Here is a 13,102-nt window from a genome sequence, read left to right on the forward strand (position 1 = left end):
ACTTCGCTTTACGTCGTTCTCCCGACGATTTTGCAACAACTATAGACAGCAAACTGTCGGATAGAATTAATTGACCGATGCTGGAAGAGTTCGTCAAACGCGCTCTAAATTATTAACCGCCCCTCGACCACGAAAATCGGCTACAACGTGTCATTTCTCCTCAAGTTCATTATTAAACGCTTCCTCCTTATGTCCTTCTGTCCTTGTACTGAGCCCGCGAGCTCGCAGTATAGCACACTATGGCGAAAAACAAGGAAGAATTACGCCGCGAGAGGGTTGCAATAGCAATTGCAGAAGTCGCGTGCTCGTCCGATAATAATACAGCCATCGCAGCGGGACAAAAAAAGACTGTCAGCAAGAAACTGACTCTTTCGAGAGGGTGCAGACGGAATTCCGATAGTCAGTGGTTGGCAGTGACCCGATGGACACTGCACTGCCAAGTCAGAACTATCGAGACACTATTGTCTAGTGTTCGTTCCAAAGTATCTCCAAAAAATTCCGCAGGCTAAATTCGTTTAAAAATCTGGTCTATAGTTTACAAAATTGGTACAGGTACATCAAATGATCAGAACTGGGAATTTTGCCCCATAGAGAATTGACCAAATCTTTCGATTTCATTTGCTCGATATAAAATTTATAGCGAATATATTTTTGGTGGGGAGGAAAAAAATAATATCAACCATGCCAACACTGAGGATGACGTTCACAGTTCTGACACTGCTGGGCTGTCAACGACCACCCACATGGACCTCCAGCACCAAGAAATTTTTGTACAAAGTGTACTCGGTGGTAGTGTTCGTTTTCTTACAGGTTCTTTTGTTAATGACAATTCTCGACATGATATTTAACGTCGAGGATCAAGACGAATTCAGTGACAATTTCTACTCGTTGTTGCCCGAGATCACTTCGTACTGCAAGTTGTGCAGTTTTTTGACGAACCACAAGAGCATTATGATTTTGATCAATTCGATGCAGAGGAAGCCTTACTCGCCTGTTGATGCGACGGAAATGATGATAGAGACGAGATTCGATGCCATAAACGAGTTAGTACTCCCCGTAATGATTGAGCGATGGTAATACAGTAATGTCTTGATCTAAGCCCAATCCTCGGGTCCGTGCTGTGACATACATCGTGTAGGGCTACTACAGTGAATTCTCGATATTTATCAACAACACGGGTCTTGCCAGCGTCGTGTGTCAGTCCTCGGCGTCCATATACCCCGTGGTAGTGGGGATAATTCCGCGACGTTTATCATTCAGGCCTTGGCGACATATATAGATATAGAGATATAGACATATATAGAGATATAGACTGTAGAAAAGGACAGCACGTGTAAACACGGACGGCGCGACCGAAGTCGCACCATATACCGTCAATTAAACCACTAAATACAGTTTAAATTAAGCTGTAAAATTAATAAGTTGGTGAATGTCCCATAAAAAAATAATGAAAAGTAAAGAAGTTTTGTAATTGGATTAGTAGCGGTACGCTCCCCAGTGGAGGGGATATGCGAGCTGACTAAGATCATGTGGCTCCGTTCGGCTTAGATCAAGACTGTATTAGTTTTCTCGTGAACTAGCAGCAGGCGAAATTGAAGAATATCTTTAATATTTGTCGGATTAATTAAAAATTATTAACTGTTATATCCTCTTAAAATAACTGCGTGAAAAACTACCGGGATAGTTGAACTCTGTACAATAGAAACATTAATTTCATTACTTTTTGCTCAATTTACGAAATTTTGTTGCACTCACAATTTTAGACAAACAAAAAGATAAACAAAAGATAGATTAACGATAGATTAAAGATAGATTTTAGATAAACAATATTGCAAGATGAAGGAAAAGTCAAACATTTTACAGTATTTAGAAAAGTCTACAAAAAAGAAGTTTCATAAAATTTCAAACAGAGGGTGCTCAAACACTGTATTTTAGAGTAATGGTACTCGAAGTCCTCAGAGATTGCTTCACTATAGATTGCTTCGGAAACAGAGAAAGATGGCAAACTACTGATTTTGTTGCTCCAAATTTCAATGCTCTCTGCTTGCTTTAAAGTGGACGAATTTTCGCTTGAAATTTCACTCAATTTGACTTTGAATTGAACATTGTCCCGATTGCAGGAAACTTACAATTTTATTTATGAGCATGTTTGGTTCGTGTGGGGTGATAATATGGATCACCTCGTTGATCAGAGATCCAAAGAACAGAGCGCTAGCATTCCGTGCCTGGGTACCGTACGATTACTCGTCTCCAACTTTGTACACCATCACTTACGCTCACCAGGCTGTCAGCGTGTTCATCGCATCATTCATGAACGTCGCTTATGACACTCTGTTCAGCGGGCTGATGTTCTGCATATACAGCCAGCTGGAGATCCTCGGACATCGCCTGCGAAACATCAACAGAGATCAGAAGGAATCGGTGAAGCAGTGCGTCCGACATCATAACTTTCTCTTCAAGTAAGTCATTCGTTCATGTTAGAGCAACATTTTTGATTTTGAAACTTTCTGTATAGCAAATCGAGCCCGCGATTAGGCTGCAAATCGTGATGCAAATACAAATTTTGTGCAGCGGTTTGTAAAAATTTGAGAAGAAGAAAAATTATTCCATCTGTTGAATATTCTATCGTGTTCCAAAAAAAATTAAAATCTTCTTGAGATTATTATTTTATATTTAACACTGGGCTTACGTCGAAATGGCGGGTTCTAATATTTTTAATGTACGATTATTGCAGTTTTAATGTGAAATTTATTTCTTTGGATCTGTACTATAAAAGGAATGGCGTGTATAAATTCTTGTAATTTTTATAAAGTAACGTAAAATAGTCGCCCTTAATACTCAGTGAACCTAGTGTTAAATTAATTGCAACTTCAGTGAAACTATAAAATCAACAAGTATTCTTAAATAATTTTAAACGATTGCAGACTCGTCGAGAAGGTGAACAAAGACTTTCGAGTGGTCTTATGCATTCAATTCTTGTCAAGTATGCTGATCATCTGCTTCCTCTTATACCGTATCTTAAAGAGGGGTATAGGATCGAGAATGATCGAGACATTCGTGTACGCATTCTGCATGCTGATGCAGATATTTTACTATTGCTGGTACGGCAACGAAGTCAGGCTGAAGGTGGGGAATTGAACTCCCCTCTTTCCTTCAGGATTTAATGGAATTTTTTATTTTAGAGCCTCGAAATTCCAGACTTTATCTTGAATAGCGACTGGGTAAGTTTGGACGAGAACACGAAGAAAATGTTGTTGATGATTATGGTGAGGTCCGCATTCCCCATGCAGTTTTCTAGTGCGCATATTGTGTCGATGAATCTGGATTCTTTCATGACGGTGAGTGCAAATCAATCTCCCCATTCAATTGGTAATGCACTCGTTTCTCAATTGGAAACCCCTAGGCCTTAGGTGTGGCGTATCGGGTGGAATAATTTCACACCGATTAAGCTAAAGTCCTTTATTCTCTCTTAACGCACAAGTCGACATTTCGTCAACGCACTCGCTCGCGACTCTCGCTCTTCTGACATAACAGCCCTCGCATTCGTTCCTTTTGTCTGAGGCCCACTTTCATTCTTCCTCTCTCGCACTCTCATTCTCTCTCTCTGTCAATCTCACATCCATTCGGTAAACCCAATCAGTCACGTACGCCCTGCGCTTGGCGCCCCTAAACACTTCACTCCTGTCACCGAGACCCAAACACGCTTCTTTCACACTTCGGCTCAGACAGACTTCCTTTCACGCAGGACACGTCAAAGATACACCAAATCTGTTATAAATAATTATACCAATATTTATTGTAGGTGCTCAAGACCTCCTACTCTGCATACAACATTCTACAATGAGGGTAACCAGCAGCCACCGATTCAGAAATTGAACTATTTTAATACCGAAACACTTTCGAGTGAAACTTATATTTAACGCAAGTAACAATAAATTCGTATGAAAGTACACAGCAATGAAAAATAACTTCTCACGTCGAGAACAATGTAGACTTTAAAAAAAAAGGAAGGACCTTTCCGTAGACACATTTTGCTCGAATTCCATCCCTGAGACTAAGAAAAAACGAACCGACATATGCTGATGGCTTCTTCAGACCCCGAATTATCCGTATCCGTAAGAAATTGCTACCAGGCATCGACAGTTTTATTATTCAACGCAATTCTTCCATGTCGTCGCTGGGTAAAAAAATTTCGAACTTCAGGGGTTGCGATCTTGTTCTTGAAATGACAGTTGCACATGTTGCAGAGCTCATCAATAATTGCCGTAATGACATACTCTCCCTATCGGAAGTAAAGTGATCCCTAAAGACGCGGGTAGTTCAAATGAAAAACCAATCGCCTAGTCAGTGTCAAAGCAAATTCCGACACGCGTAGTTGACTTATCCCTTCGAAATAATTGCCTTCTCGAACTCGATACCTGAAGAAACACGCAACGAAGCATTTGTTTTTGTACGAATAGAAGTCCCTTCTTCTCAGAGTGCCAAAATATCTCTCGAACGAATAAGTCTGAAGTGTTCTTCATTAAAAATGACAACGACAGCGTTTAGATACACGTTCTTAGCCTTTACAGTTCTGGGCTGTCTACCACCAGCCACCTGGACGTCTACAGCTAAAAGGAGGTTGTACAATGTATACTCGTTTCTGGTGTTGATGCTCGTGCAGACCGCGATGTGGACGTCGGTTCTCGACATAGTGTTCAACGTCAAGAACCAGGCCGAGTTCTGCGACAACTTTTACATTACTGTCGCGATGATGATCTCGATTTACAAGATGCTCAACTTCTTGGGGAAACGGGACAACATACTGTTTCTCATAGACAAGATGGAGCGGCAACCTTTCACGCCCGCGAACGAGGCCGAGAGGATTATTAAAATGAAATACGATAAAGAGATTCAGTAAGTTAACATAATTTTTCAATTAGATAGATCGTTCCGTGTGTTGTGTTCTCGTGGTTGTTCGCGGAACGTGCAATTTAAGCATTGAGAAAAATAATCTCCGTTTAATACAGTAGTTCTTAACCTTTTCAGTGATCGGCACCCACTTGAAAAATGCGTTTCTATTTTTTCATTTAGAAAATTACATCTATTGCAAGATAACTTATTTATTAAAAAATACATTTTCCATCGGAAATTTAAAAACATCGCACGCAGCCCTGGAAAAATGCTTCTCCGCACCCCAGGTTAAGAACCAACGGTTTAAAGGAAGACTTTTCCACCTTCGATGTTTGTCTGATCAAATCTGCATCAATCAAATTCCATTTATAGACTGCGGATTTGATGCGTTTATGATAGGAACGAATGGATGCAATTATATTATTACAGTGAATTCTCGATATATGTCAACGGCACGGGTCTTGCCAGCGTCGTTTATCGTCCACGAGGTTCGAGCTTCGTTGCCCCTCGCGGGGTATACCCCGCGGTAGTGGGGATAATTCCGCGACGTTTATCATCCAAGCCCTGCCGACATATACAGAGAAATCACTGTATTTTCAATTCGTGGAAACTGTTCGAGTGCAGAGAGTGAACTAACAGGTGGTTAAAATGACTATAACTGGTTCGCAGAAATAATTCGCTGGCGTTCTTGTTCGTGATCAGTTTGTACGTGTTGGTGGTTTGGAGCTCGTCGGTGGTGAGAGATCTGAAGGTGAGAAATCTAGCGAATCCGCGCGTGTGGGTGCCGTATGACTACTCTCCTCTGGCCTTGTACACGATGACATACTGTCATCAAGCTAGCGGTTTGATAACACTCACGTTCATGCATTACGCGAATGACACTCTGATCAGCGGCCTGATGATACTCATACGCGGTCAACTGACGCTGCTGCAACACCGTTTGCAAAATATTATGAGGGATCCGAATCTGTCGGTGAAAGCGTGCGCCAACCACCATGAAGACATATACCAGTTAGTTCTCAATTTTTGTTACAAATCGTATTAATTAGGGTAATTCCGGGAGAGACGCAATCAAATTTTGTTGTCTGTTTAATAAAAATTTTACAGAAAATAATTGAAATAATAGGCAGCCATAGTTCAATTGTTTATCTCAGTCTCTTTAACAAAATAGAACGTGAAATGAGTAAAACTTTTATATTAATATATTAATATGCTGTTTAAAAATGTTCGAAAAAGTGCATCTCTTCCTAGGGCCTGGAGTTAGATGCACTCCTTTCATTTATATCCTCTTCTCCCTACTTTTATTCTTTTTTTCTCTACCACACATATTACATAAAGTAGAATACATAGTACATGTTTCATGCATCCATTTGAGGCATTCTAAACAACAGTCGTTTTTGTAAAAAATGAAGCATCTCCTTTTTAATTGCCTAATTACAGAGTAATAAATATAAATCAATTAATTTTAATTAATTAAAGTGGAAGATGTTAAAAAATAGTGTGGCAAAAAACAAGCCTCAGTTTTAATTTATCGCTTTTTAATTAATTAAAAAAAGGATGCTTCATTTTTTATAAAAACGACTGCCTAATACACTTACATGCATTAATTGTGCGTCTCTCCCTAAATTAAGGGAGAGACGCACCTATACAAAAACAAGGACCAGTACAAAAACTTTTGTCAAAACACGATGAAAAATCGTAAAAGAGAAACCACTGTTACTATTTAAGTCGATACTGAATTACCCCAACTACTTGCCGTACGACTTCCTCCACAATGATTAATGGCGGATATATGATTACGACTGCGGATCTTTGTGCAAAATTAACATTTTCTTCGTCAAACGAAAATTTATTTCTTCCGTTAATACTGTTTGCAGGAGAATAAGTAATGCGTGAATACTCTTCGATTGTTTTAATGCTTCGACTCTTTAAAATTGCAGTTAGCCATTTTTTTCATAAATGCATAAAACTCACTAATAATTACAATTGTGTTATTGTTTCCTAGAAGCCAAAGATTACTTTTCATTAACCCTTAAATAAATTATTGCTCTCTCTCTCTCTCTCTCTCTCTCTCTCTCTCGCTCTCTCTCTTCACTCAAATTTATGCTAATAAATTATTTAATGTGTAAATATTAATAATATAATTATTTGTAGATTTATATGAAATTTTACTATCTCCCTACGTTTCTATTTACCATTTCGTTAATGTAATATTGCATATCAATATAATATTAAACATAATTGAATTGAATCATCGCATTTTTAAAGTACATTTTGGAAATCCCCTTAAGACAATTAATTTTCCAACTGTTCACAGACTGGCAGCGGACGTGAACAAACATTTCCACGGGATCATGGGTTTTCAGTTCATGGCGAGCACGCCCATGGTTTGCTTGACTCTTTTCCGAATAACCACAATGGACGTGGGCACGCAATTATACGAATGTGCTATGTACATAGTCTGCACTCTGATGCAGCTGTCTTATTACTGTTGGTACGGGAACGAGGTCAAGCTGAAGGTTCATTCTCAAAACAGGAAGAGTCCATTTCATTCGTTCACGATCTAATAACTTGTCGTTTCAGAGTCTCGAAGTTCCCGAAATAATCTTCGCGAGCAACTGGCCTGATTTGGATAACAGCTCGAAAAAGATGTTAATGTTCGTCATGAAGCGTGCCACGTCCCCCATCGAGTTGTCGAGCGGCCATATTGTTGCTGTGAACCTGGACGCTTTCATGGCTGTCAGTTTTTCTCGTTGATTCTGTTTCTTATTGTTTTTACCATTACCATTTTCGTTTGACCATTTGTTTGAATTTTATTGTACCATTGTACATAGTCTGGGATCTTTCAATATTGCTGATTGTGAAATATAATACATTTATACTGCGCGGGCAATGAACAGTGCGCCATCTGTAAGAGAGACGCTGGCGAAGGAGAGAGTGGGAATGGTAGGGATGGCAGTCGAGAAGAACGAAAGAAAGACTGAGCACGTGTGCAGAAATGTAACGTTATACAGTTCCTTGTATTATAATATAGAATATATATATATTGTTAATTATTGAAGAAGTATAATAAATTTATACAGTCCACCCTGAATCCCAACATGGTAGCAGCGGTTCGTGGTTGTTGAAAATACAAGGAAGAATTTGAAGAAAAAGTGCTCTTGAATAAGTGAATAGTGAAGAAATGGCCAACAGAATGTCAGATGTGACCATACCGGTCTTTGACGGAGAAGATTATGCATCGTGGAAAAAGCGAATAAGGATGTTTTGCAAAATGAAGAAATGCGATGAAGCTTTGGTAAGAGAGAAAACGAACGCAGATAAAACTGATGAGTGGGATGAGAAAAACGTAAGGGCGATAAACTATATATATAGTGCTGTATCTAACAGACAATTGGAATTCATAAGTGATAAGGAAACTGCGTGTGCAATAATGCAAAAATTTGACGAACTTTATTTGAGGGAATCGACAGCCCTACAAATTGTGTACCGGAACAAACTAGAAAAATTAAGATTGAATGACTATAGTGATTCGGCAAGTTTTTTTGGTGACTTTGAGAAGAACGTGAACGAGTTAAAAAGTGCGGGAGCCAGAGTAACGGAAAAAGAAAAACTTAACTATATGTTGAACACTCTACCAGTATCTTACAGTTATATAGGAGATCTAATTGATGCTATGAAACCAGAAGACAGAACGGTAGAATATGTGAAAAATAAGATAAAAATGTCAGAACTGAAAAATAAAGAAGATAGTGAAAAAGTGAGATCAAATGCCTTTATGAGTCAAACAAAAAGCGGAGGAGGAAGAAAGGACATAACCTGCCATAAATGCGGAAAAACGGGGCATATAATGAAGGATTGTTGGTCAAGGAGCGGTGATTCATGGAATCGTAGTCATCACGGGCAGAGTCAAACACGTGGCCGAGGAGGCGCATACCAGCAGAGTCGCAGCAGAGGCGGCGGCTATAGAGGGGGATACCAGCAGCATGGAAACAGCCGTGGCGGCGGCAACAGCGAACGTCGACACGGGCAAGAGGGAAACTTCCAGAACAGGAGCGTTAGCACATTTTGTACAACGGTTGAGTGCAACTCGTTAAATTTAGAGGTAAAAAGTAGGGTGAAAATAAATTGGCTATTAGATAGTGGGTGTACAGACCATATTATTAACGACGACAAATATTATAATAAATGTATACAGTTGAAAGAACCGGTAAATGTGAAAGTAGGCGATGGTCGAATACTTAAAGCGACAAAAATAGGAAACGTGGTTAGTTATTTTCAAGTATATGAGAGACAGGAAGAAATAATAATGGTTAACGTTTTTTTTTGTAAAAGAAATGGAATCAAATCTCTTGAGTTTTGCAAAAATAACTAATAAGAACAAAATTGTGTCTGAAGATGATACATCAAAAATTTACAATAAAAATAATAGATTGATTGCTATAGCTTGGAAAGAAGGTAGTTTATATAAAATGCAAAGTGAATTAAATTATTCTGGGAAATGCTCAAATGTAACAAGTTCAATGACCTCCAAAGAAAAGTGGCATCGTACTCTAGGCCATGTAAATTTTAAATATTTGAATACTTTATGTAAAGATCAACTATTAGATGGAATACCAAATGATATAGGGTCTGAATTTATGAAATGTAGAGTTTGTATTGAAAATAAAATGCATAATGTTCCCTTTGAAAATAATAGAACTAGAGCCAAAGAAATTTTAGAAATAGTACATACAGATTTAAATGGTCCACATGCAACAGAAGGTTTAAATGGTGAGAAATATTTTTTAACTTTTGTGGATGATTACAGTAAATTAGCCAAAGTTTTTACAATTAAATCAAAAGCTGAAGTTTATGGTTGTTTTATTGAGTACATAAATGAAGTAGAAAATTTGACAGGTAAAACTATAAAGAAATTAAGATGTGACAACGGAAGGGAATATATAAATAGAAATATTCATGAATTGATGAGAGAAAAGGGAATACAAATTGATGCTTGTCCACCTTATGTTCATGAGCTGAACGGAACAGCCGAGAGATTTAACCGTACAATAATGGATATGTCTAGATGCTTATTAGCTGAGGCAAAAGTGCATAGGCGGTTTTGGCCAGAAATAGTATGTGCAGCTGCGTATTTGAAAAATAGAACATTGGCTAATACCTTTGATAGGAAAACGCCCTATGAAATATTTCTTGGTAATAAGCCTAGTGTAAAACATTTACGTTTATATGGAAGTAGAGTCTTCGTACGAGTACCTGAACAGAAAAGAGATTCGAAATGGGATCAAAAAGCTAGGGTAGGAATTCTATTGGGTTATACTGAAGTAGGTTATCGAGTGTTATTGGATAATAAAATAGTTATTGCTAGACATGTTGATATAGTTGAGGAGGATGTAAAATGTATTGGATTTAGGTTGAATGATGATCAAAATGAATCTGAAATAAAAGATATTAAACAAAAAGATAATTCACAAAAAAGTCCGGAGTCAAGTAGCGACTCAGAATATGAGGATCCGCCAGAATTTATAGAGAACATTGAACATCAAGAACTGCGTAGGTCAGAGAGGGGCAGAAAACCTCCTGAACGGTACAATGATAAAGATTTTGTCTATAATAATTTTATTTATGTAAACTATTGTAGCGCTGATACACCAAATAATTTTGAGGATGCAATGAATGATACCGACTCTGTATTTTGGAAAGAGGCTATGGACAAAGAAATAGATTGTTTAAATAAAAATATAACTTGGGAATTAGTTGAATGGCCAGAGAATAAAAAAGTATTAGATGTCAAATGGGTTTTCACAAAGAAATCTGATGTTAAGTTTAAAGCTAGATTGGTAGTCAGGGGTTTTCAGCAGAAAGAGATAGTGGAAGATATTTACTCTCCAGTCGCAAAAATGCAAACGTTGAAAATTTTATTATCATATTGTTGCCAAGAGGGTTTGAATATAGAGCAAATGGATGTAGAAACAGCGTTCCTAAATGGCAAAGTGTATTCAGAAATTTATGTTAAACAACCCAGGGGCTATGAGGATGGAACAAATAGAGTCTGTAAATTACTTAAAGCGTTATATGGTTTAAGAGAGAGTCCAAGAGCGTGGTATAATTGCTTTGATAATTTTGTAAGTAGCTTAGGGTTCAAGCGAAGCAAAAACGATTACTGTTTATATGTTTTAATTGATGAAGAGGATATAGTTTATTTGATATTATTTGTCGACGATTTGTTAATATGTTGTAAAAACAAAAGGAAAATTGATATTATAAAGAGTAAATTGTCAAAAAGATTTCAAATGAAAGATATGGGCAAAATAAAAAATTACCTTGGAATAAATATTGATTATAATAATAATGAAAATATAATGACATTGAGCCAAAAAATTTATATTGAATCTTTAGCAAGAAAATATAAGATCGAGAATAGTAAGTTGTACAATACACCAATGGAAACAAATTTAAGGTTAGAACAAGCGAAAGTAGTTAGAAATGATATCGGTTATAGAAATCTGATTGGGGCTCTTTTATACATTAGTTCAGCAACTAGACCGGATATAAGTTTCAGTGTGAATTATTTAAGCAGATTTCAAAATTGTTATAACGAAAGTCATTACAAGTATGCATTGAGAATTTTAAAGTATTTATACTTAACGAGAGATTTAAAATTAACGTTTAATAAAAATGAAAATGTTGCGATACTGGACTGCTATGTAGATGCCGATTGGGCAGGCGATATTGTAGACAGAAAGTCAACATCTGGATATATTATAAGAATGTTTGGAAATGCAATTCATTGGAAATCAAAAAAACAAAACAGTGTAACCAAGGCCTCAACTTTGCGGAATATGTGGCTTTATCAGAGGCAGTAAGTGAGATAAAAGTTGTACTAGAAATTTTAGAAATATTCAACATAAATGTCGAAAAGCCTATCCAAATATTTGAAGACAATTCAGGAGCAATAAGTATCGCCAAGTATGGAAACTTCACAAAAAATTCGAAATATATAGAGACACATTTTCACTTCGTGAATAATAATTATAAAGATGGTATCATTGATGTTGTAAAAGTTAACTCAGAAGAAAATATTGCTGATATTTTCACTAAGTCTCTATGTAAAGAAAAATTTGAAAAATTCCGAAATTTGTTGAATCTAGTATAAATGTAAGGAGGCGTGTGAAATATAATACATTTATACTGCGCGGGCAATGAACAGTGCGCCATCTGTAAGAGAGACGCTGGCGAAGGAGAGAGTGGGAATGGTAGGGATGGCAGTCGAGAAGAACGAAAGAAAGACTGAGCACGTGTGCAGAAATGTAACGTTATACAGTTCCTTGTATTATAATATAGAATATATATATTGTTAATTATTGAAGAAGTATAATAAATTTATACAGTCCACCCTGAATCCCAACACTGATAATTATATGATAAGAATTTTAGATTCTTTTACAGGTGCTCAAGACTTCTTACTCGGTATTCAACGTGCTCCGTACTACGTAACGTATTATAATTGAGATTCCATCAAGAAAGAACGAAATTGAGAAGACTATGCCAGAGTATGTACAATAAAGATATAGACTGCAATAAATTCAACTTGTAGCCATATTTGTGACAACACGCCAGGGAATTGTTGGACAAACAAGGTTTATTCGGGACGAAATGGTTAGGACATAAAAATTCGGTGGAGCAAGTATATGAAAGTATAGGGACATTTTAATCGTAGAATATACGTTCTCTTAAATTCACACGTGTACTCTTGCAAAGTTTCGCGGTTCTACTATGATCACTATACCTGCTAACTCCACCATGGTGACCTCCCTGAGCTAGTACGGAATTCCATCCCTGAGACCAAGAAAAAGCGAACTGACATATGATTATGACTTCTTTAGACCCCGAATTAGCCGTGTCCGTAAGAAATTGCTACCAGTCATCGACAATTTTATTATTCAACGCAATTCTTCCATGTCGTCGCTTGGTAAAAGAAATTTCGCACTGTGGTTGCGATCTTGTTCTCGAAATGGCAGTTGCACATGTCGCGTGCTCATGAATAATTACCGTAATGACATACTCTCCCCATCGGGGAGCGTAAAGTGATCGCTGAAGAAGACGACTGCGGGGAGTTCAAACGAAAAACGAATCGCCTAGTCAGTAACACAGTGAATTCCGACGCGTGCAGTTGACTTATCCTGTCGAAACAATTACCTTCTCCGAC

General features: G+C 37.5%; 1 protein-coding gene across 1 annotated transcript; it reads left to right on the top strand.

The window, feature by feature from the left end:
* Positions 1 to 331: 331 nt before the first annotated feature.
* LOC143354510 (uncharacterized) lies at positions 332 to 12,925 on the top strand. The gene is made up of 12 exons (XM_076788709.1): positions 332 to 1,043; positions 2,121 to 2,459; positions 2,925 to 3,126; positions 3,183 to 3,338; positions 3,803 to 3,835; positions 4,025 to 4,291; positions 4,376 to 4,896; positions 5,563 to 5,904; positions 7,211 to 7,412; positions 7,477 to 7,632; positions 12,343 to 12,386; positions 12,491 to 12,925. The coding sequence occupies exons 1-12, from the start codon at positions 682 to 684 to the stop codon at positions 12,555 to 12,557; spliced, it is 2,691 nt and encodes an 896-aa protein (XP_076644824.1). The 5' UTR covers positions 332 to 681; the 3' UTR covers positions 12,558 to 12,925.
* The last annotated feature ends 177 nt before the right edge of the window (positions 12,926 to 13,102 follow it).

Source organism: Halictus rubicundus, chromosome 1 (genome assembly GCF_050948215.1).
Source record: "Halictus rubicundus isolate RS-2024b chromosome 1, iyHalRubi1_principal, whole genome shotgun sequence".
Lineage (NCBI taxonomy): Eukaryota > Metazoa > Arthropoda > Insecta > Hymenoptera > Halictidae > Halictus > Halictus rubicundus.

Coding starts and splice junctions, on each gene's coding strand:
- LOC143354510 (XM_076788709.1), top strand. CDS start 682: ATGCCAACACTGAGGATGACGTTCACAGTTCTGACACTGCTGGGCTGT. Junction 1,044..2,120: donor AGATTCGATGCCATAAACGA/GTTAGTACTCCC, acceptor TCCCGATTGCAG/GAAACTTACAATTTTATTTA. Junction 2,460..2,924: donor CATCATAACTTTCTCTTCAA/GTAAGTCATTCG, acceptor AAACGATTGCAG/ACTCGTCGAGAAGGTGAACA.